The sequence below is a fragment of the Rhinopithecus roxellana genome, chromosome 20, assembly GCF_007565055.1.
Source record: "Rhinopithecus roxellana isolate Shanxi Qingling chromosome 20, ASM756505v1, whole genome shotgun sequence".
NCBI lineage: Eukaryota > Metazoa > Chordata > Mammalia > Primates > Cercopithecidae > Rhinopithecus > Rhinopithecus roxellana.
This window is the reverse complement of record NC_044568.1, coordinates 1,613,339-1,638,529: the sequence shown is the minus strand read 5'-3', so window position 1 is coordinate 1,638,529 and position 25,191 is coordinate 1,613,339. Positions and strand designations below refer to the sequence as shown.

Genomic DNA, 25,191 nt, shown 5'->3' with positions numbered 1-25,191 from the left:
GAAGGAGCTGCTAAGAAAACATACTTACCGAAAAACTGATATTTGAAAACTGTTTAACAAATGGATTTATCCACGCTTCTTCTTGTTTGTTTCCACCTTTCATCATTCCCTTTGTAAAATAAAAGAGTAGAAAAGATGCCATGGCCATCTCTGTTTATCTGGGTATAGTGACGGATTAATAAAACTTAAGACAATCCCCAATTCTCATTTTTAGCCAATAATTTCTCCTCCAATCAACTCTTATCAGAGTTGTTAATAATTAAAAATCAACTATTTGATTTTCAACTTCCTTTGCTCCAGTCCTCTGGTATAGCTGTAATGTACAGAGAAATCTCTAAAGGCAAGCAGTCAGAAGGAAAAGACAGAAGCAAAAGGCCTCGATGACCCACAAATATGAAAACAGGGCCTCTGAGTAATGGAGAACTATAAGAGTAGTTATAATTTAGATTTCTGGAATTCTCACTCCAAACCAAAGTAAAAAAACAGTGACTAGGTCCTCAGGTTAGTCCAAAGAAGCCAATTTAACCCATAATTTAATTATGCTATGTGTATCCTACTGAAAACACACCATGTTTTCCACAGGAAAAGTATTTTAAAATTTCAATTTGTGTTGCCAAGAACACAACATCTCTAGCAGAATTGAACCTGGGATTCCTCCTGCTTAGGGCTGGCTCTCTGCAGCTGGTTGGGGTATGGGTGGTATGGAAACTCCATTGAGACCTGAGTTAAGAGGATGAAGGGTCTGTGATGAGCAGTCTGGTAGCCATAGAGACCTACGTCTCATTATGGTCTCACAGAACCATCCTCAGTCTGTTGCCTTCATCACCCTTTCCCATTGCTACTGTCTATTCCTTCTGACTGTGAAACAGAACACAGCCCCACAACTTCCCCCCAAATGCAGGTCTCTGAAGCAAGCACCTAACTCTCTCTGCAGATTCTGAAGTTGGCTTTGATCCCTTTTCCTTTCACCCCATCCATCCCCATACCTAACTAGTTGCCAAGTTCTTCTGTCCTTTCTATTCTGACTGAAATGCCTCTCAAATTAGTCCCTTCCACTATATATCCATTCTCATTTCCCGACTCAAGCCCTCCTTTCTAGCTTGAAATAACACAGATACTCCCTGAGATCCCTAACTGTGGTCTCCCCTCTGTGCTAATTTATATTTTACACTATCATTGACTAGCTTTCTTTTAAAATTAATAATTTAAAAACCCCACTGATGTTGTTTTCTACTCAATTTCATTGGTTCCATATTTTACACAAAATAAAGTTCAAATTCTTGGCATGCTATTGAAGATACTACAATCTGCCTTAACTACAGAGCCAGATCTCTTGTCACTTCTTCCTAAAAATTCTACATTTTAGTTATGTTGGGCTACTATCTTCCTTAACACATCCCATCCCAAGCATCTTCCAAATTCAAGCTGACACTTCTATGAAGCTCTCCTAATGCCCATACTAGACTGTGAGCTCCCGAAAGGTGAAGCTCGTATCTTAGTGTATTTGAATCCCCAGCACCAAGCACAGTACCTGGCACACAGCAGAGGCTAAATAAATGTTTGCAGTTGCTTTCTAAAGATTTTTACTAGTAGAAACAAAGGAGAAAGAGTAAAAAGGCTACACACCCTTTCCCTTCTCCTTTTTTTGCCACTCAGACCCTGTAAGGAAAGACAAAGTCACAAAACAGCATGGTCCAGTGGGAAGAACACAGGGTTTGGAATTGGAAGACCTAAACTTAAGTCCTTACTCTGTCACTTACTAGTTATTGCAACTTTGGGCAAGTCACCACCTTTTCCAGTCTCAAATTCCTCATTAATATCCTATCTTAGAAGGTTGTGAGGATCAAATGACTTATGTAAAACATGTAAAAGCATTTCATAAGCTATATGGCAAGGCAATAGGCAAATTCAGCCAAATGAAAAATTTTAAAAATGAAAATGGCAGGTCCTAGACTTAGAATCCCAGGATTAAAAGTGAGGAACCTTGGCAGTTACCTAGTCCAACTATCCACTGGTATTTGCCTTCTAAGGTCCCTCAAAAGGTAATCATTCTCAAGTCGGGTGGGATAGGATGTTATGTTAGAACCACCTGGGAGACTGGGCACCTATTTTGAAAATGGTCGTCCCCAGGAAGATCTGACGCCAGCCCCCAGTGCCACCTCTTACGAACCAGTGCTCTAAATCAGTGCTTCCCAAACCTGGCTCTGCATCAGAGACATTTGGGGAGTTTCTTCAGGATAAGAAACCTGGTCCAATTTCCAAAACTTCAGTAGACCTGAGGCACAGGAAGCTGCACTTTGTAACAAATGCCACGGGATTCCGATGTACAGCCAGCTTTAGGAATATGATTTGTCCACACATAAAAGCCAAATCAAGCTCAGATCATTCCTAGGGATTTCTGTCACAGGACCTTTTGGGATGGGATAGGGACAAAGATGACAGGTGAATAAGGAGGATGGTGACTCTGGGTAAGGGGGTGGCGGGGGACTCCAGGTGAGGTGGTGAAATGGGAGATGAACTGGCAGTGGGATGGAAAGAGTCAACATGGAGATTTGCCCTTCTCTTCATCCTCACCGCTGCAGGCACCACCCTAGCATGAGGGGTTGTCCCAGGCAGCACTGGTGGAGGGGGAGGAGGAGAGAAATCCCAAGCTGTAGCAGTGGGGAGAAAGGAAGTTCCTGTGGTCTTATGTTTCTCTAGGTGGCTGCCCATACAAATGGCTATACCTAAGGTGGGGGCTGCCTGGACTGTACTGACTGCCAGAAATGGGCAGGCAAAAAATTAATTTTCTGTGGGTAAACTACCTTCGGAATTTAAAGTTTCAAGGGCTTTGCCCTTGAAATGTTTACCTTCGATGACATTTTCTTTGTATATGGTGGCCAATTTAAAGATGAGTTAAGCTCTTGAGATGAATTACTATTCCACATTCCAATCTCTACATCCTCTTCCTCTTCCCAGCCAGTGGGGCGATTTCCAGGCAATGGCATATCATCACCACACCAGCCATCTTGCATAGATTTTGGCCCTGATTGTGGATTTGTGACATAAAGAGAAACATACTTTAATAAAAGAATTCCTTCTGGAGAATAAGCATACATTAAAAATTGGGTAGAGAACCTAAGAAAACACACACACACACACACACTTATTTCCCTTCCTGCATCTGCACAGAAGGAATGTATGTTTTATACTGAGCTAAAAGTTCCATGAAAAAGAATACATTCTTGGCCGGGCACGGTGGCTCACGCCTGTAATCCCAGCACTTTGCGGGGCCGAGACGGGCGGATCACGAGGTCAGGAGATTGAGACCATCCTGGCTAACACAGTGAAACCCTGTCTCTACTAAAAATACAAAAAATTAGCCGGGCGTCATGGCGGGCACCTGTAGTCCCAGCTACTCGGAAGTTGGGAGGCTGAGGCAGGAGAATGGCGTGAACCCTGGAGGCGGAGCTTGCAGTGAGCCAAGATCGCGCCACTGCACTCCAGCCTGGGCGACAGAGCGCGACTCCGTCTCAAAAAAAAGAAAAAGAAAAAGAACGTATTCTTATTTTAAATTTTAATAAAACTCCTCCATGCCTTTAACAAATCATGGTTCTTGAACATGGACAATTGTAGCACTCTTGTTTGTACCCACTTAATAATCTGCATAGTGACACCCAGGACGAAGATGATGAATGAAATTTCAAAGAATCAATTTTTGTACATATTTTCAGGGAGAATGGCCAAAGAGTACTTCAAAGTCATAAGCAGAAAGCATCTTATCTTCACACATGGCCCTTGGGATTCCTATAGGGTAACTTTACATAACCTATAGGATAATGACAATGTTAATTTGAATCTTGGGTCTTTTCTGAACTATGCTAATTGTCTGTAACTTTCAGGGAATCATCTGACAGTCTGAATATGTGTCCTCATGGCTACACTATTGAGCCTCTCAGGCTGGATGGCATGAAAATTGCTAGTAGACTCTTCCTAGATAACCTAATTTGGTAAAGTATAATTTAGATTTGATGAAGTATATGCAAATTAAGTTACAATTCTAAGAAATATGAGAAAAGAGGAAAATTCAGAAAGAGAATAAACCATGTTACAAAATCAAAGAGCAAAATACTGAACATCACCTATCGTGCCATATTGTATGATTATAAATAACACAGAAACCTTATCTAATTATTTAATTATAGTCAGCGAGTGATCACCACTGCTACACAACAGCTACCAGGCATTGTCAATAACTTACCAGATTTGCTTAATGCTTGTGGACCAACAGAGCTGGAGCCCCACGTGGATGTGCTGGATGCCGCAGCAATGGGTTCCCCCCAGCTGGGACCACTGTCTATGGGCTTACCCCATGCTGAAGTACCATTATCCACAGTTGTGGCTGGAGTAGAAGGCTCCCCCCAGGGCTCACCCCAGCCTTTAGAAAGTGTGGGAAAAGAAGTCATCAGCATAGAAGGTAAGGAGGTGCAGTGGAATAAGGGACAATAAAGAATACTTAGGGACCAAGGATGAAGAACCTCATGTTTATGTACAGAATAATGATACTGTGATAGGCAAAAAGATGGCATCTGTTTTATGTTTAAAAAAAAAAAAAAAGACAAACTATTTCCCATTAATGTAACTATAAGGTGAGAATTTCTTAAACTTTTTTCATAATTACCCTCTAGGCCTACAGCTGATTTTTGCATAGTTATGGGAAACCACTCTCCTTTGAGCATCAATTTAATTCCCGAAAAAGTCAAGTCATTCTAAACCAAACCTTGTGAATTGGAGCAGGTGATAAGCTGGGTGACAGCGTATGTATAACATTTGTACCAGCTGGGTACAGTGGCTGATGCCTGTAATCCCAGCACTTTGGGAGGCCGAGGCAGGTGGATCAGCTGAGGTCAGGATTTTGAGACCAGCCTGGGCAACATGGCAAAACCTGGTCTCTACTAAAAATACAAAGATTAGCTGGGCATAGTGGCACACACCTGTAGTCCCAGCTACTCAGGAAGCTGAGACAGAAGAATTGCTTGAACCTGGGAGGTGGAGGCTGCAGTGAGCTGAGATCATGCCACTGCACTCCAGCCTAGGTGACAGAGCAAGACTCCATCTCCCTCCACAAAAAAAAAAAAAAAAAAAAAAAAAAAGTGGCACAAGTGTACCCCTTCCACACCACATACACTGGAAAAACAATGTACTACCCAGCTAACAATAATGGGTCACCTACTTTTTACACATACTGAACAATCTTTATTTTAAAATCTGAAGTATTAGGCTGAGGTTGCCCAAAGCAAAAAAACCAACAACAACAACACAACAAAAACAAAGCCATAAACGTTTCATTAAGAAAAAATAAAAGCCAACAGGCTTCATCTTAGATACATACTTCTTCCTTTTAAGAATCAAAACTAAATTAATACAACAAACTATACTTAGACTAAAAAAAAAAAAAAAAAAAAAATTAAGCGCCGAAAAGTTAGCTCATGAAAGCACTCCCATATCCACTTCCAATGAGACTATTAATAAAACTTTTATTAACAAAGACAATGTAGCCAATCACACTTAATGAAAATGTTGTCGGGATAATTTGCAGAGATAGGAATTAGTTCATTATAAGAGAGGAAAGTAAGGATATACTAGAAAGGTATTACCAAACGTTTTTAATACACAAACATATATACTGTATCTAAGTAGAGTTGGATTTCTCACCTACTTAAAAAAAATCCCTTCTAGAGCCAAATATAATACCTAATGTTTAGAGAATACTGTATTTATGAGATACTTGTTTTATTTCTGGAGATATTTCAGTCACGTAATAAAACCACAAGGCCTAACTCAAAACAACTTAGAGAAGTGTACAGCATTTCCACTTGACCGCCCTTGTCCAATTCACCTTCTGTTGCATTTCTAATAGAGAATGAAGTGTGCAGGACTCAAACAACACTGCCAAAAGTGGAGCTCTGTTCTCTGGTGGTAAACATCATCCCTATAATTTTCTTCAAGCTGCTTCTGGATTACAGTAAGGAACAGCCTTTGTGTACATATCCAAGCACTTTGTTATACAAATCTTATAATAACAGTAAGTTAAAATAAGGCTTGATTTCATAAAATAGAAACTTACCAGAGCCACTGCTTGCCTCTTTGTTTGAGATGGCACTTGCAGGCGTTAGCAGCTGATGTACCTGTGCTTGCTGGTCTGAACGGCTGTTGCCATTTGGGACGTTTTTGTTCCACATGTTCACATTTTTGTAGTTGTATTTGCTTGGATCTCCCCAAGCTGAAGTTCCATCATCAATCTCCATTTTGCGACGTATAGATTCTGGGGATGGTTCCTCCCAGCCTGTGGGTTCTTCTTCTTTTGTTGGGGCTGGTATAGGTCCCCCCAGCCAGCCTGTACCAGGAGGTTTGCCTGTAGCTGGTGGGATTCCCCAAGATCCAACAATGTCTTGTTGCTTGTTCCAGTCTGGAGAACTGACTGGCTTTGACGAATCTCCCCAACCTAGAGACTGATTAGACTTTGGAGGGTCTCCCCATCCCTGGGAAGGAGTAGGTTTAGAAGATTCATCCCATCCTGATGAATTATTTGGATTTATGTTGTTTCCCCAAGTAAAAGAACTAGTTTTACCAAGTTCGTTCCAACCGGAAACGGACCTGTCGCTGTCACTACCTCCTGAGCTGGATTTCTTATTGGCCTCACCCCAATGGTTACTCCTTGAAGTTTCTCCCCAGTTATCACTGGCAGAAACAGACCACCCTTGGCTTGATTTCTGTCCATCACCCCATCCCTGTTTGTTCTTTTGCGAGTCATTCCATGCAGCCTTCTCCTCTTTGCAATTCCCCCACTGATTGCTCTTGACCATTCCTGTAGCAGCAGAATCATCTTCCCACCCCCCCTGGCAGTTTGAGCCTTTGGAATCTCCCCACCTCAGAGCAGGTTTGGGATCGCCCCACCCTGATACAGATGAGGTATCATTACTATTAGGGCTAGTCTTATCTATACATGCCCCTGAGTTAAAAGTCTGTGTTGCAGAGCTTCCCCAGGCCTCTGTCCCATTGTCAGTCTTTCGTTCCCCTCTAGGTGATGTTTCTGTATCCCAGGCAGTATTCTGCTTAATAGGAGTCTGTCCCCAACCAGAGTTGGACAGGACACGTGGATCTAAGTCAGTTCTGTTTACAATGCTTTGGAGTAATGTGTGCTGATCAATTTTTCTTCTGTCTCTACTCTGACTTTCTCCAGTTCCTTTTTCCTCAAGGCGTCCAGTGCTTTCTGTACTACCATCGCTCTCCACTGTACCTCCTGTTTTGGCCCACACACTGCTTTGCTCATTTGTCTGAGATGTGGCAGAACCCTGATCCTCTTCCTCAGTAGATTTCCATCCATTTGTAAACTTCTTACCATTGCCATTTGCACTGTCATTGGAATGCTGATTGCTAGGCAGTTTGTTCCACTCACCGCTGGGTAAATTAGTGCCAGTGTTTTGTGCAGGGGTTCCCCATCCTCTTCGACTTCCTCCAGAATTCGCGCCATTTCCACTTCCCCATGATGCACTCTGGGAATTTGCTGCACCAGATTCCCACACACCACCTCCTTTGTTTGTGTTAACTTGAAAGTTAGTGCCCATAGGCCCATTTACGCCAGGCTGCATTAGAGTTGCATTCACAGTGTCACCATTAGCTTGGCCATTAGGGCCTGAACATTTGTCTCCAGAGTAATTAGAACCATAGGCACCCCATGTAGTACCATAAGAGCCTCCACTTTTTGACTCTCCATTGCTAAGGTGAGAAAGGGAAGTGCCATTCATACCTGATGGAGCCTGCATCTGAGGATGATTCATTGTGCTCACACGCCAGGCCCCTGTATTACTACTAGGCAGCTCATTATTCTGCACTGAACCGGAGTTTGGTAAACTAGAGGTCATAAAGTTAGTAGTGTTATTTGGTCCAGTCATTTCAGTGGTAATATTCTGAGGTTGACCACTGAATGAAACCTTCTGTGTACCACTTACTTCAGATTCACAAGTTTCCTGAAGGCTTCCCCAGGTACCATGGGTAGAACCACCACTCACTTTAGAGTTAATACTCTGATTGTTAGGCATCTGGCCTATAGTACTGCACTGAATATTGATGCCAGAACTACCACTCCCTACAGGCCCTTTTAGGGCAAGTCCATTGTTCTCTAATACTGGCCAGGCACCATGGTTGCTAGCTGAATTCAAAGTGCTTGGATTTAACCCTCCATTTGATGAAGAACTTACAGTGCCCCAAGCATTCATTCTATTGTTGCTACTTTCAGATTTGCTTTCAGGAGCATCCACAGAGACCTGACATGTGCTTATTATGGCTCCATGGGAAAAACCCCATGGCCCAGTACTACTTCCATGGCCCACATTATTGCTGCTGCTACCAACTACAAACTTGTTTTGGGAACCAAGTCCAGTGCTATTCCGAAGGCCATCTTTTTCACCACCTGTGTTCCCTGAAGCCATGATAGTGATGTTTCTTTCCGATTCAGAACTGGAGGCAGAATCAGCATCCATACATTCTGAAGCCAACTCCGTATCACTGCCAGGGACTGAGGGCCATGCTTCTTTTTCCGACAAGTCACTTACAACAGCATTCTTACAGTTTGTGCTAGAATCGCTTGTAGAAGACACAAGTCCCCGCTGGGAATTTTCATAATGGGATCCTGAAGTACTGTGGTTTATATCTAGGATAAAGGAGAAGTACAACTATTTATAAAGTGTTAGGCCATTTCAAAATGACACTAAAATTTAAGAAAAATGACGAATATGTTATAAATAAATGTGGCTCCACAAATTTAAAAAGCTATGATCCTTGGTAGAATGGTTACAAGGGCACTGGTTATCTTCTAGCCACCAACTTTCCATGTTCATATTATCCTAAGATATTATCCTAAGACCCTAGAGGACACAACAGCCCCTTGATAAATACTTGCTGAATGAATACATTGTTAAACATATCAGCAAATAAAAGAATTTTGGAGTCAAGAAGGTCTAGGAGGCAGCTACACATTAGGATAACGGAACAACCCAAGCGTAGAAGCCTGACATGGAAAGATGGGTAAGGAGAAGTGAATAGCCAAAATTTGATAAAATGTATCAGAAATATTTTTCCACCCTCTGTTTTCTACTATAGCTTTTCCATACAACTGTTTTGGGTATTGTAACAAGTTTATAATTTTTTTTTTTTTTTTGAGACAGAGTCTTGCTCTGTGCCCAGGCTGGAGTGTAGTGGTGCGATCTCGGCTCACTGCAAGCTCCGCCTCCCAGGTTCATGCCATTCTCCTGCCTCAGCCTCCCGAGTAGCTGCGACTACAGGAGCTGCTATCACACGCGGCTAATTTTTTTTTTTATTTTTAGTAGAGACGGGGTTTCACCGTGTTAGCCAGGATGGTCTCGATCTCCTGACCTTGTGATCCGTCCGCCTTGGCCTCCCAAAGTGCTGGGATTACAGGCGTGAGTCACTGCGCCCGGCCACAAGTTTATAAAAATTTTTAAGAATGGTAAGAATTTGAAAGCTTTTATCATTACATTCCATTTCATTAGTATCCATCTTCAACCTGAAATATTACATCCAAGTAACAATATTTTCAGTTCAACTTCCTCTCATAAAATTTTTTTAATTTACCTTCCTAACCACATTTATATAAAAGGACAGAAAAGTAATGGTTAATTGTTATGCTGAAGATCACAGAATTATTATGATCTCAAAAAATCAACTGCTGACACTGGAGCCGTTTGATGACCAGTCATATAATCCTATAATCTTGGACTTCCTGCTATGTATTACTATCTAGTTATTTTACCATAGGTAGGGCGGTTCTAGTGCTTCTGATAGTTCCCCATATTCTTAATTCACACTTGGTTTAAGGATCTGGTAGGTAGACATTTCTCAGGGGCATTAACCTGCATAAGCCATGTGCATTTTGACTGCCTTGAGGGGCAGGTTATATTGCAGTTTTCTACTAGAGCACCAATCAGAATCACAGGTAGTGCTTTTAAATATACATGTTCAAGGCAATGTCCCAGATCTAATGAGCCAGCCTTCATGGGTTGTAGGCCTAGGAGATAAACAGAAGTCACTATTAAGGTGATTTGCTAAAACGGAAAATCAGATTCAATTTGCATCATTTTCTCTCAAAGCACAATCATTAAGCAGCAAAAGATGATGAGCTGGAAAGAGTCTGGAAAAGTGACTGGAGAGAGACCAGAAATGATATAAATTCATCAAATAATATACTTTAAAGTTCCATAGATGACTCTAATTTCCACTCCTTGTTTAAGAATCATTTCTTTAATGATTCCTAAAGCTGCCAAAGATTTGCCATCTTTCAGTGCCCATGAGAATTTCTCATGAAATAAAGGGTAACAGTAAGTCAGACTCACTGGGTATAAGCGAATCAACACACTAACATCTGCACCGGCACCATCAACAAATGTTTGGCATTCAGGACTATGTCTGACAACTTTGTGTGCACTTTTATCACTGAATCCTTACAGCTACCCTAGAGGATAGGCATTACCTTCACTTGCAGATGACAAAACTGAGGTTCACAGGTTAATTTATGGAAAATTAAGTGAGAAAGGCAGGATTCATCAGAATCCTTCATAAAGCAAGGTGCCTAAGAATGTAGACAGGACTCTAGAGACACCCAGATTCAAGTCTGAACTCTGTATGACCAAATCTGCAAAACCAGAATATAAACAATACTTCTTAACCTGGTTCTTTTGTTAATTGTATCACCATATGTAAAGCATTAAGCTCAGTGCTGGCTGCAAATAAGTGCCTCGTTAGGGTCAATTTGACATAGTGATTAACAGCACAGATTGGGTAGCCAGAATGCTTGGGTTTAAGAGACACTCCTACCATTTACTAGCTGTGTGACCATGGTAAGATCCTCAATCTCTGTGCCTAGTTTCATCTCTAAAGTAGAAATAGTATTAGTACCAGGCCAGGTGCAGTGGCTCACCCCTGTAATCCCAGCACTTTGGGAGGCCAAAATGGGCGGATCGCGAGGTCTGGAGTTCGAGATCATCCTGGCCAACATGGTGAAACCCTGTCTCTACTAAAACTACAAAAAATGAGCCGGATGTGGTGGCGGGCCCCTGTAGTCCCAGCTACTCGAGAGGCTGAGGCAGGAGAATTGCTTGAACTGCAGAGGCGGAAGTTGTTGCAGTGAGCCGAGATGGCGCCACTGCACTCCAGCCTAACGACAGAGTAAGACTCCGTCTCAAAAAAAAAAAAAAAAAGTAACAGTATTAGTATCAATCTCACACAACTGTGGTGTGGATTATTAAAAGTACTCTGTACGGGCCAGGTGCGGTGGCTCACGCCTATAATCCCAGCACTTTAGGGGGCCAAGGTAGGTGGATCACGAAGTCAGGTGATGTTAATCATCCTGGCTAACATGGTGAAACCCCGTCTCTACTAAAAATACAAAAAAATTAGTCGGGTGTGGTAGTGGGTGCCTGCAGTCCCAGCTGCTCAGGAGGCTGAGGCAGAATGGCGTGGACCTGGGAGGCAGAGCTTGCAGTGAGCCAAGATCGCCTCAATGCACTCCAGCCTGGGCAATAGAGCATGGCTCTGTCTCAAAAAATAAAAAAAAAAGTACTCTGTAGTATATCTGATCCATATTAGGTGCTTAATAAATGAGGGCCATTATCACTGATAAATGCATGCTAATGATTATCATCTTTTAGTCCTATCTCCAAAGCATGTTTTTCATTCCACCACATCTCTCTTATGAAGAACAAAGTGAGAAATCATATAACTTCTTTACTTAAAATTTCCACTTAGATACCTGAATATTCTACCTTAGATACCCTATCTTAGATACCTTAGATATTCTGAAAGCAGAATCTTCTAATTCTGGATTTACACTCCAACAGAGTGTAAATTCCTCTCCTCCCAAAGAGGGCAAAAACTGCTTCTTTAAAAGTTTTTCTCATCTAAGTTTCCTAAAACCTAGAATTTATCTTCTATTCCTCCCTGTGCACAGCAAATCCAAAACAACATCAAGTCCAAAATCCATACACCTTGTCTCCAAATCTAAGACAGTCCAGCCCTTGTCACTTTCTTTTCCTGGACTACTGCAAATGTATTTCTGCTGCCACTATTTGCATGCATAAGTGTGTGTGTGTGTGTGGCCACTTTCACAGGGCAGGAGTAAGAAAACAAGATTGGCCATCGAAAACAAAACTACCCAAATGGAAAATAAGAGATGGATCCAGAATTCAAGAGTGAAACACCAGAAGTATTCCCACAACGATGAGAAAAAGACAAAAATACTTGTCATCAATACTACTATTCGGTCCAGTATTAGAAGTACTAACTGATAAAATATGACTCAAAAATGGGAGGTAAAGACAATAGAATAGAGGCAAAAAAGATCAACATGAAAAAACAATTTCCTTTCTACATGCCAAAAATAATCCGGGAGAAAATGTTGATGGGGAAAGATCTTAATCATTAAGAGCCACAAAGTAACTGGAATAAAGCTAGCAAAAATATTTAAAGTTGTATATGATTATATTTTATTGCAGACCATAGAAGACACTTGAAAGTAAAGAAACTTGTTACTGGATATGAAGATGTAACAATGCTCTAAGTTTAATTCAATTATAAGAAATTGTTAACAAGAGTCTGTAAAAATGATTTTAAGTGATTTAAAAATTCTGTAAAGCAAATGGGAGAGTAACCCTCTAAAAGATTTAAAAAAGAAGAGGTTGTGAAGAAGGAAATCTGCACTATCAGGAAATAGTTGAACAGCACTGCACTGTCAGACAGCACTTTGACTGAACAGAAAAAGTAACCCAGAAACAGATCCAAGTATATGTCAAAGATACTATTTCAAGGATTAGCATTTTAAATCAGTGGGGAAAGGGAATATTCAGTACTTGAAAACTTTTAAAAATGAGATAATATATTTTTAAAAATCCCAAATGATTAAAACATTAAAAGATGAAACCATGAAGCTATCAATGAGTAAGTATTTTTTATACACAAACCGTATGTGGCAGATTTCACTTGTTAATGTTAGAATACATCAAAAGTAAAGCAAAAAAGCAAACACCTGAATATATTCTGCAAATGAGTTCTATCACCTTTAATGTTAGTGAAAAATGTTCTCAGATTCTGGTCATGACCTGGTTTGGTGGCTAAGTTTGTCTTTTAAAATATTATTAACTAAAATCCCATTTTTAATCTAGAAGCCACTTGATCAAAACCTAAATTAAAGATTATTTTAAAAATTGGGTTACCAATGGTGAGGTACAAGGCATTCTGGGTTATAAAAAAGGTTTTAGTTTAGAAAAAAAAATTGATTTGGCATTCTAGCTCATGGCTGTAATCCCAGCACTTTGGTAGGCCGAGGAGGCAATACTGGTTGGGTCCAGGAGTGAGACCATCCTGGGCAACCTAGCAACACCCCATCTCTACAAAAAATAAAAAAAATCAGCTGGGCGTGGTGGCATACACCTGGGGTCCCAGCTCCTTGAGAGGCTGAGGCAGAAGGATCGCTTGAGCCTGGGAGGTTGAGGCTGTAATGAGTTGTGACTATGCCACTGCACTCAGCCTAGGTGACAGAGCTAGAGTCTGTCTCAAAATGAATAAATAAACAAATAAAAATAAATAAAAGGTGTTGGCTGGGCACAGTGGCTCACTCCTGTAATCTCAGCACTTTGATAGGCTGAGGTGGGTGGATCAACTGAGGTCAAGAGCCTGGGGCCAGCCTGGCCAACAGGGTGAAACCCCATCTCTACTAAAAATATAAAAATTAGCTGGGCATGCGGCAGGCACCTATAATCCCAGCTACTCAGGAGGCTGAAGAAGGAGAATCACTTGAACCCAGGAGGTGGTGGTTGCAGCGAGTCGAGATCATGCCACTGCACTCCAGCCTGGGCATTATATAAGAGCGAAACTCCATCTCAAAACAACAACAACAACAACAACAAAATGTGTTGCAGGGGATGGGAACAGACACTATTATAACGGAAAGGGTAAAAAGAACAGGACTCGTCAGGAATCATTACTAATATGTTTCAGAGTCAGAGATTATTTCAGATTTGGAAGAAGTCAGATAATTTATTGTGCTTATAGACACACAAGACCCAGTGCTGTAAATGATCTGGAAGATAAACATAGAGAAGCATCATTAAGTAGAGTATTATCACTCAGCTTTTCCAGGAAATAATGAGAAATAGTAAATCTCTGTGCTAGTGGGAAGAAAGGGGGCGGCTGAGTTTTACTGAGTGTAATGCAAAATGTTTATACACTGCAATGCTGTAGGCAAACTTAGATTTGGAGGGTTGTGCGTTATTTAGAAATATTTGAAATCCAAAGTATCATTAACATCCTACTTTGATACAAAATGCCCACAGAAGTGTGATCACCAACAGTACCACACTAAAAAAACATAAATAAATAATCGTACATAATAGAACATCTATCCAAAAAAAATCAAAGAGGTTATGTGGGGGCTGAACAAAGACTGGTGATAATTCTAGTGACATAAAAAAAAGCATCGGCTGGGTGTGGCGGCTCCTGCCTGTGATCCCAGCACTTTGGGAGGCCTAGGTGGGCAGATCACCTGAGGTCAGGAGTTCGAGACCAGCCTGGCCAACATGGTGAAATCCCATCTCTACTAAAAATACAAAAATTAGCCGGGCATGGTGGTGAGCGCTTGTAATCTCAGCTACTCAGGAGGCCAAAGCAGGAGAATTGCTTGAACCTGGGAGGCGGAGGTTGCAGTGAGCCGAGATCGTGCCACTGCACTCCAGCCTGGACAACAGAGCGAGACTCTGTTTCAAAAGAAACGAAAAGAAAAGAAACGAAAAGAAAAGAAAAGAAAAAAGAGAGAAGAAAAGAAAAGAAACAGCATCACTTATTCAGGAAGAATTTAGATCCATGGACATCCATAAATATACAGCATCTAACAAACAAAACAGTTAAATATTTATTTTCTACCTTAAAGACTTTCAATTTCACCAGAAAGGGAAGAGCTTCAAAAGTAAATAATATTTATGTTTTACAATGTTTCCAAGGAGTATGAGAGAGATGGGAATATGAGAAAACCTTAGATGCACAATTTCAAATTACTCTTTTTTTTTTAAACAGAGTCTTGCTCTGTCGCCCAGGCTGGAGTGCAGTGGTGCAATCTTGGCTCACCGTAAGCTCTACCTCCTGGGTTCACGCCATTCTCCTGCCTCAGCCTCCCGAGTAGCTGGGACTACAGGCGCCTGCCACCACGCCCGGCTAATTTTGTTTTTTGTATTTTTAGTAGAGACGGGGTTTCACCGTGTTAGCCACAATGGTCTCGATCTCCTGACCTCGTGATCTGCCCGCCTTGGCCTCCCAAAGTGCTGGGATTACAGGTGTGAGCCACCACGCCTGGCCTCAGATCACTCTTAAGTACAAAATTCAAAATGTCTCTTCTGGTTATTCTTGCCTTTGGCTCAGGGTTTGGCAAACTCGTTCTACACTGGTCCAGTTAAACATTTCAGGCCTTGCAGGCCAGATGGTCTGTGAAAACTATTTAACTCTGCCATTGTAGCTTGAAAGCGGCCCACAGACGATATGTAAATGAATGGGTGTGGGTATCTCCCAATAAAGCTGGACTAAAATAGGCCCAAATCTCTGTTCCAGAATTGAAAAGACAAATGTAATATCACAACCAAATGCAATGCATGAATCATGACTGGCTTCTGGTTTGAGAGATGGGGTGAAGATGACAGGGAGACGGATACAAAAGACTTTCTTGGGGATGCTGCTCTAGACCAGATGGTGAACACCTCAACCAGGGCAACTGGTAGCAGCAGTATCAAGCGGGGGGACGGAAAAGTGGGAGGTATTTAAGAGTTAAAATTGGCTGGGCCTGGTGGCTCACGCCTGTTATCCCAGCACTTTGGGAGGCTGAGGTAGGCGGATCACGAGGTCAGGAGATCGAGACCATTCTGGCTAACATGGTGAAACCCTGTCTCTACTAAAAACACAAAAAATTAACCAGGCGTAGTGGCACGCACCTGTAATCCCAGCTACTCGGGAGGCCGAGGCAGGAGAATGGCGTGAACCCAGGAGTCGGAGCTTGCAGTGAGCCAAGATCGTGCCACTGCACTCCAGCCTGGGCGACAGAGTGAGACTCCATCTCAAAAAAAATAAAAAATAAATAAAAAAGAGTTAAAATCAGCAGAGTACAGTAACCCTGTGAGACATACAGGAGAGGGAAGAGTAAAGCATGATTTCAAGGTTTCTAGATGGGCGACTGGATGAATGGGGGCGGCAACTATTTGAGCAAAGGAATGCAGAAGAAGGAAGTGGTATGGGGGCAACACAAAGAGTTCAAGTTTGGACATACTGAGTTTTGAGGGGCCCAACGTCAACTGAAGACTTCCAGAAGAGGACCTAAAATGTGGGGAGATCTGAAACAAAGCCTTGGGAGGGAACAAAAAGGTTTGCATTTGACATTCAGAAGATCAGTGACTTCAGCAATAGAGTTATTTTAGTCAAGTGAGCAGAAGCCAGATTATGAGACACTGATGTAATACATTAAAGACTGCAAGTACAGACCATTCCTTCAATAACACTGAAAGGCGGGAGGGAGAAATTCTGTAATAGCCTCAAAAGACTATGGGGATTTTGCCGGGCATGGTGGCTCACGCCTCTAATCCCAGCAGTTTAGGAGGCCAAGGCAGGCAGACAGCTTGAGCTCAGGAGTTCAAGACCAGCCTGGGCAACATGGCAAAATCCCGTCTCTACAAACCACACAAAAATTCACCAGGCGTAGTGGCAAACGCCTATAGTCCCAGCTACTCAGGGAGACTGACTGAAGTGGGAGGATTACTTGAGCTGGGAGGTTGAGGCTGTAGTGAGCCATGTTCATGCCACTGCACTCCAACCTGGGTGACAAAGTGAGACCCTGTCTCCTCAAAAAAAAAGAAAAAAAAAAGAGTATGGAGACTTAACGAAATTTTTTTTTAAGGATAGAGAAGATACGAGTTTGTTTATCATCCAAGGGGAAGGTGCAAGTTCCAAGCAAGCAGAAGCTTCAAGACAGCAAGGATGTACACCGTGCTAAAAGCCCAATGCAAGAGCAGAGATGGATGGAATGGACAGCATTTTAACCTTTAAACATCTCCAGAAACTTTAATGTTAACATTTTTGGTTAAAACATCCCAATTACTGGTCATTCACCATTATGCCTCAAATGTCTTCTTCTTTTAAAAAATAACTATTTCAAACATAGAAAAGTCCATAAAAGAGTAATATAAAATATACCCATACACCTTAAGAAATACATTACTAGTATGGCAGAAAAAACTCGTATTCTCTCTCTTTCCTTCCGCAGTGGGTATACCAGTGGTAATCACTCATGTAAATCTTTATATCTTACTACATTTGAATTCATCCCCTAAGCAATACATAGGGTTCTATATGCTTTATATTTTATATAAACGCTAGCATACTCTGAACAAACAAGCAAGCAATACATTCTTGGGACAACTAGCAAAAATGTGGACACAAACTATTAGAAGATATTGTTGTTCTTTTACTTAGCGGTGATAATGGTATTGTGGTTGTATAGGAGACTATGCTTATTCTTAGGATAACTACCTGTGAAGTATTAAAGTTGAAGTGTCAGTGTTTGCAACTTACTTTTAAGTGGTTCAACAATAACGTGCACATGTATGCAGATATGAGACAGAGAAAGAGATGTGTGTCAAGATGGGACAATGTTAACCACCAGATTTGGGTGGAGGGTATATGAGTGTTCACGATTCTAGTCTTCTTAACTTTTCTGTATGGATCATGTCAGGTGGATAAAAAATGGGATAGAACACTTTGGCCTATAAGTAACAATATTGCTCCTGTTGAGCCTACTGGTCCCCGCAAAGCCTTCACTCTCATTACATGGTTTGTGGGCCCCGATATTAAAAGAGTTATATCACCCCTTTGGGCTCTAAGTGGTCAACTGCAAAAAAGAGGTCTCAATTCTCAATTTAAACCATCAATAAGTGTCTAAGGCCCAGCCCCAAACTGGCAGCCCAGGGCTAGTCTGCAGAGTTGTCTAGTTTGACTAGCACAGGATTCTAAAAAAATTAAAAACGAGAACATAAAAAAGCCAAATACAAATGGATCAAACAAAACAAAACAAAACAAAAAAACCAAGCTAACATTACGTTTTCCCAATTCTGAACTACATGTAGTTCACAACAAAGAATGATCATGTTTCTGGGCTACTGTGCACGCTGTTTATACTATCTAGTACCCTGTTCCTCACTGGCCTCTAGGCTACTTCCTAATCTGTAAAATGAAGATGATACTATCTACTCTGTAAAAGAAGCATTAAGTAAGTTAGTAGTGTGTGGGCACAGTAAGCACTCCATAAGGATTAGCCACTATATCGTCATTAATATTAATAACTTGGTAGGAGCTGGATATACCTAACTCATAAGAAGCCTTCACTGACTCTCCTGGTCTATTTTGCAAGCTAAAGTTTCTATTATCAATCCTAGTAACACCTAGAAAGATGTTTTAATGTAAATATGTAAAATATGCTGGTAAGTGGGGATTCACAAATTTTTTAAGAGACAAAAGTACAAATCTGGCTCTTCTTTGGAATGCCTTGGTTTCATCATCTGCATTTTCTAGTTGTTTTTTGAGATTGAATCCAGGCTTCAGTTAGATTGCTGCACCCTCCTCACTTCCAACTTAGCCTCCACATCAATGCAGTCCACCCTGGTAAAATTCTTTTAGAAATAGGCAGGATGTTTTTCCTTCTCAGCCTTTTTTTGAAGACTTCTTCCTATGCCCACACCTGAGGGCTTCTTCTCATCTGAACACACACTTGTAACACTTTTGATATTTTTGACTCAGAGTTATTTTTGAGAAGCAAGATTCTTACACTTATGTTGTTTCCATTTCAAAAACAGGTACCTTTCATTTCCCCAAGTGAAAAGGCGTATTTGACATATTTTCTAAATTTACTATCCCACTTCACTGTTTTGTTCAGTGCCATTCCACCTTGCTTAGCTCACAGCAGGTACTCCATAATTTGTTGTATAACTAACCTCTCCCAAAGTTTTTAACCGCATTTTTCATCATGCTGATGACCAATACATTTGCTTCCAACCTGACTTCCCAGGTGAACTTCAAATTATTAATTGCCTACTACTTGGCACTAGATCTAGTATGTCTAAACCAAACACTTCTTGAGAAGTGCAGGTCCTTCTATAACAGTTATTAGGAAGATAATTTATTTGGCACCTAGATATCAGGCATTAATCTAGCTCCTTTAATAACATGCCATATAATTAAGTCCCCACAGCAACCTTATAGGGTTGGGTACTACTGTTTTACAGATTAGCAAAGAGGGTCAGATGTGTTATGTGGCTAAGCTCACACAGGTAATAAGGTGCTGGGAAATTAGGGAGTAAATATTAACTCAGGACAATGACTTAAATTTGTATCCTTTCCAATAACAATGTGCCTATGCTAGAAAACTCACATTTGTGTCCTCTTCCTCATTACCTATCACATCTTGTATGGTACCAAAGCACAGCATGGTGGTTACGAGCACAGCTTTGGAGTCAAACAGATCTTGATGTGAGTCCAGAAACTGCTACTTATTCACCGTGAATACCATAATATATTACAATGTACAGAGTAGTTCTTGGTATATAAAAGAGAACACAGGTGCAGAAAGTGAGTACAACCTGGGACAGTTAGGAAAGACTCCTCAGGCACATGGAGCAATTAAGTAACCTGCCCAAGGTCACACACACTGGGATATGGGGGCACCAGGATGCAAGGCCGCAGTCTGATTCTAGACTTCCTTCTTTATCAGTATGCTATACTGCCTCTAGAATTGTATTTTTGTATGGGCACCTTGATTCCCCCCTCAACCCTAGCACCTAATTCTCTATCTGGCTTGTGGTAGAACTTTAAAATAGTTGGATAAATGAATGAATGGAAGGACTAACAGACCATCAAAACTTTCCAGAACATGTTGAAACAAACTGGGCTTTGAGAAAACTTGTAATCACATACTAGATTTATTTTCTGCCTCACAATCACTACCAAGCTCAGAGAAGTCACTCTGAGGCAAATAACTAAATGCATTTCCTCTGTTTGAATATAATTTCCATGAGTGCCAGTCTTTTTATGACATGTGGTAACTGAATGAGCTTGGGCAAGTTACTTAATGTCTTGGTGTGTCAGCTGCCTCTACTGAAAGTGGAGGTTAAGAACTCTGTCTCACAACGTTGTTGAACACTAAATTGCAATAATATGTACAACTGCTCAGCACGTGGCCTGGGGGGAAGGGTGCTCAATTTTGGCTACAGTCTTACAGTCAACTTTAGCTATAAGTTCCTTATTAAAATGGGCAGAACCTGAAGGGAGAATAAGTAAAATAATCATTTTAAAGTAGGTAACTTACAGGAAATATTTTAAGATTCCCCATTCATAACCCCCTATAAAGAACTCTTATATTAAAGTCCAGATACTGATGAATACAAATACATCACCAAAAAGTTACAAATTTATTAACTTGCTATACAGCTAATGATGATAAAGTGTGAGTCTCGTAAGAAATGCCTTCTCTCACCTGACTGGTTTTTGCTGTTCTGCACCTCTCCGTTATTTTGTGGCTGTTGATTTGTTAAAGCACTGCTTTCTGACTGGCTGTTTAACACTTTAACAGCAGATCCAAGGTTTGCTGCTATGACAGGAAAATGCTGACCCCTCTTTAGAAGCTGTTTGTGTTCCTGGTGGCGAAATCGTGGAGGTACTTCACGAGGATACCGAGGCAAGGCCTGTGGCTGCTGCGGCTGTGGCTGCTGCTGCGGCTGCTGCTGTGGCTGCTGCTGCTGCTGCGGCTGCTGTTGTGGCTGCTGATTGTTGGCTGTAGCTCGCTTGGCATTATTATTAGTGCTGGTTGCTGTGGAAGTGCCGTTATTAGAGTTGGCAGGCTGAGGCTGGCTTACACTGGGCTTTATCTGTTCTGGCACTAATCCCAACAAAAGAAAAGGGGTGGAAAACATTAGCCAGTAAAGTGTACCTCCAAAGTAAGCCATCTAAATTCAAAGGCACTAAGAAAAATAATCCTAAAAAAACAGAAGCTTTCCGTGAGCAGGGATATCCTCATTTACAGGCTCAAATTTTGTTAGGAGATGTCACTGCCAAGAGTCAAATTTCACTTCTGCTAACTACCTATCCAATAAGGGCCCAAGGACTTTTGGCCAAGACAACAACTCATGTTCACTATCCCTTTTCCCACATTACACTCTGGTCAAAGACATCATCATCTGATCATTACAAAACCAGGGAACTCGCAATGACTCAAAGAACAAATGTGGCCAATTTTCAGTAGTCCTAAGAGAATCCTCTATTCCCTGGCAACTGTTCTTATTCTGCCTCATTGTTAATGTGTTTGGTCTCTATTTTTCATCTTTGGAAGACAACACAAGAACAACACAAGGTTAGAAAACAACCTGCTGGTTTTCTTACAAAAAGCCAAAGTTAACAATGTAAAAATGTAAAATCTGAATCGTGTAAGACAAACTCAGAACATAGAAGTAAAGACAAAGATAACGTATCCATGAGACGAATCAAAATGAGAGAAATAATCTGGATGCTCTATCTTAAATCTGAAAAATAAATCAGAAACTGCAAATAGGGAAACTGTTGACTCATAAAAGAGTGTAAAGAAAGAAAACCGATGGAAATGCCTTAAGCCAGTGTAAGTAAACCCAGCTGGAGAAGTACAGAGATGCATGGTGTATGAGCTTTTGGTACCAGGTTTCAACCCCAGCCCTGCCTTTACAAGCTTTGTGTCTTTGGGCAAGTCGTATAAACCTAACTGAGCCTGCTGTTTTCCCGGTAAAATGGAGACAGTACCTACACCTTGCAGAGCTATCCTAAGGTTAAATGTCTTCATGTTTATAAAACACAGAACATAAGGCTATATAAACAGTGGCTATTCGTTAATGACTGACACAATACCACCTTATACTTTGGTAGCAGTTGAATGTTTCTATGAAATTTTTTAATGTATCCTCACAGATACCACTGTCAGATAAGTGAAGTGAAACACCCCCATGTTACTGGTGAGGACACTCAGAAAAAATCTCCATTCAAGCTCCCACCCTGGAATTAAAACAGCCCCCACCATTCACCATCTGAGTTACCTCTGTGTCTTTCTCCTCTATAAAGTAGGAAGAGTCTTGGTCAAGTGCCCAGGGTGTTGTAACCACTCAGTAAACAGAAGTGAAGTTATTAATTGTGTCCAAAAGAAATCTTTATCAAATGCCTACAATAGATATGATGATGTCATTAAACCCTTGGTCACCTGAGTTTACAATGACCACCAACTTCCTCTTCCACACTCTCAGCTCTAGCCCCCCTTCACCTAAGAAACTGGTCTCCCCATTTTCTTCCTTCTCTGAACATCTGGTAAATTTACTCTATGTCATTTATACTTTTTAAACATAATACATGATCTTGGCCTCTTTTTTTTGTGTCACTTAAATTTTCTAAAGTAATACGAACTGTAGTTCAGGAAGAATTACAGTGAAAAATTACAAACATTCCATCTACTGTTTATAATGCTTTCATTCTTGACGCTCACTGACAAGTCTCTTACTGATAATTGGGGCAAAGTGCTTTCTAGGCCTAATTATTGGTGAAAATTTCGTCTCCCAAACAATATAATGCTTCTAATATGTAACAATAACATATACTCCTTTGTGTGCCTCATGTAGTAATAAGCAGATACTGGCTATCAAAAACACTTCATGAGGACAATACGGCACTAGAATATTCTAAAGTACCTCTGAAACCTAAGGAAGATAAAGTACAGGCAGCCCTCCACATCTATGTATGCCCCACCCACAGATTCAACCAACCATGGATCAAAAATACTAAGCAAACAAACCAAAAATAAAAATACAAATAAACACCAATGCAACTATTTACACAGCATTTACATCATATTTGGTATTGTAAGTAATCTACAGATGATTCAAAGTATATAGGAGAATGTGTGTAGGTTATATGCAAATACTACACCATTTTATATACGAGACTTGAACATCCATGAATTTTGGTATCTGTTGGGGGTCCTGGAACCAATGCGTCACAGATACCAAGGGACAACTGTATATCTAAGATTATAAGGAACATAAAAAAGTTTACTTAGCTTTTACATGCTTAGTACTGGACCCAGCGTGGCATTTGGCAATCGAATATCAACTTAAAGTGGTAGTTACCCGCTGCTGTAATATAGGTTTGTTGCCACTTCATTACTTTAAAAATCTAAATATTAAAAAATAACATTGTGACAATTTTATGCCCAAACAAGGTGTGTGAGAAAGGAGCAGGAAGATGCTTTTTATTTATCAAAGAACCAGAAGATAACCTATATACAAAAACTGTGAATGATCTATATGAAGGCATGTATAAGAACCTAACACTAAATCAAAGGTGACCAGAGGTTCAGAAGCAACATCAATATTTGTCACCCAGCAACTTCACCTCTACCCCAAACTCAAGTAAATGCTGTATTTCTCATCAGTAAAGTACCACGTGGAAAACAAAGCTGAGATAGGTATTCATTTCCTGGGCCAGAAAACTTCATTAAAACCAGTAAAGACATCAAGATAATGTAACTACTGATTATTAAATGAAGCTAATCTGAAGTACAATCTTAGATATAAAATAAGACACAGAAGTAATGAGTGAAGGATTAAAAAGTGAACATAGGTGGGGGTTGCTAAGTAACAAATATCAATACTGACTAATACTGGCTATGATGTATGTGTAGTTAAAATGTTAATTATGTTCATAATCACCCAAACCATTGGAAGGGGGGGAAAAGGAAAATTAGAAAACTTCATCTATTCAGCAGACATGGAAAATGGAATTTTAAAAAATTTCAAAGTTCTGGTTAATGCAAACTAGGATGCTAAATAGAAGCCCCAAAATACCTGTATCACAATAAATGTGAATGGGTTAAGTTCACTTGCTAAAAGATAAAGCCTCTTAAACTAAGAAAGGAAAAACAAACTTAATAAACTTTGCAAAAAGCACTCTTAAACAAAACAACTCAGCAAGGTTTAAAAAAAAAGTAGAGAGGAAGATATACAACCAAGAAAGGCTAAGAAAATTAAAATGAAAACAATACTGATATCAGACAAAATAAAATTCAAAGAGAAAAGCATTATAAAGGATAAGAGAAATTTCATATTCATAATAAAAGAAACAACTAAAAAGACGAGCAATTAAGCACTTTTATATGCCAAGTCTCATAATATCAAAACATTTAAAATAAATGGAGACAGAGTAAACTAGAAAAAAGCAAAGCCATGTACCTTGAAAACAAATAACATCTTTTTGACAAATACCCATGAAACAATCATAAGAAGTTAATGTGCACATACATGCCATACAACAGCAAAGAAAACATCAATAAATTGCAAAGGCTAGAAATAATACAGTGGATATTTCTGGATTACAATGTAATGTCACTAAAATCATAAAACTAGCAAATAAAAATCTGCCTTAAATAAATTTCAATTGCATAACACAAATTTTTCAGCTAAAAACAGAAAAGAAAAAGAAAAAAGTACATTTCAAGATGAAGAAGAAATAAACACGAAACTACAGGGTTACCAAGAAAATAATACTGAAAACACTGCATACAATACATTTTGAGATCCAGCTAAACCAGAGCTCAAAAAAAAATTCATAGCCTTATTTCCAACAAAAACATAATGCATCCAACTCAAGAAGGGGCAAAACACCCACACACATTAAAGGAAACAGAAACAATTAGTAAACATAAAAGAGAGATCAATGACTTTAAAAGTAAATCAATAAATCCAAGGCATGCTTCCATGAGAAACAGTTAACTTTATTAAAAAATGAAAATGGAAAAAAATAACCTTCTGAAATTAATATATTTCTTTATGTTCAAATCTATAAATATGAAAAGCTGGAGGAGGGAGTAATTTAACATTGACCATAGAAGAGGCAGGAAATCTAAATAGATTAACTAGTTTACAAAGAAGAAATAAGAGAAATTTATGAAAGTTATCTATCATGATCAGATAATTTCCTTGATTAATACTACCACACTTTTTTCTTTTTCACTAGTGTATACTTATTTTTGGAGACAAGAGTCTCGCTCTG

The 25,191-nt window shown here is 40.1% G+C and overlaps 1 protein-coding gene across 10 annotated transcripts in view; it reads right to left on the bottom strand.

Moving 5' to 3' along the window:
• The window catches only part of TNRC6A (trinucleotide repeat containing adaptor 6A), a 101,496-nt gene that overhangs the window by 29,397 nt on the left and 46,908 nt on the right, over positions 1-25,191 (bottom strand). For 7 of the 10 annotated variants that reach the window (XM_030925138.1, XM_030925129.1, XM_030925132.1 and 4 more), the window contains 6 exons: positions 20,609-21,010; positions 6,107-8,692; positions 4,241-4,417; positions 2,850-3,025; positions 1,627-1,659; positions 29-109 (listed from right to left, as the gene is read on the bottom strand). In XM_030925138.1, coding sequence (XP_030780998.1) covers positions 29-109; positions 1,627-1,659; positions 2,850-3,025; positions 4,241-4,417; positions 6,107-8,692; positions 20,609-21,010 — 3,455 coding nt within the window. The remainder of the gene's footprint in view (positions 1-28; positions 110-1,626; positions 1,660-2,849; positions 3,026-4,240; positions 4,418-6,106; positions 8,693-20,608; positions 21,011-25,191) is intronic. The other 3 variants (XM_030925131.1, XM_030925135.1, XM_030925137.1) reach the window with 3 other exon arrangements.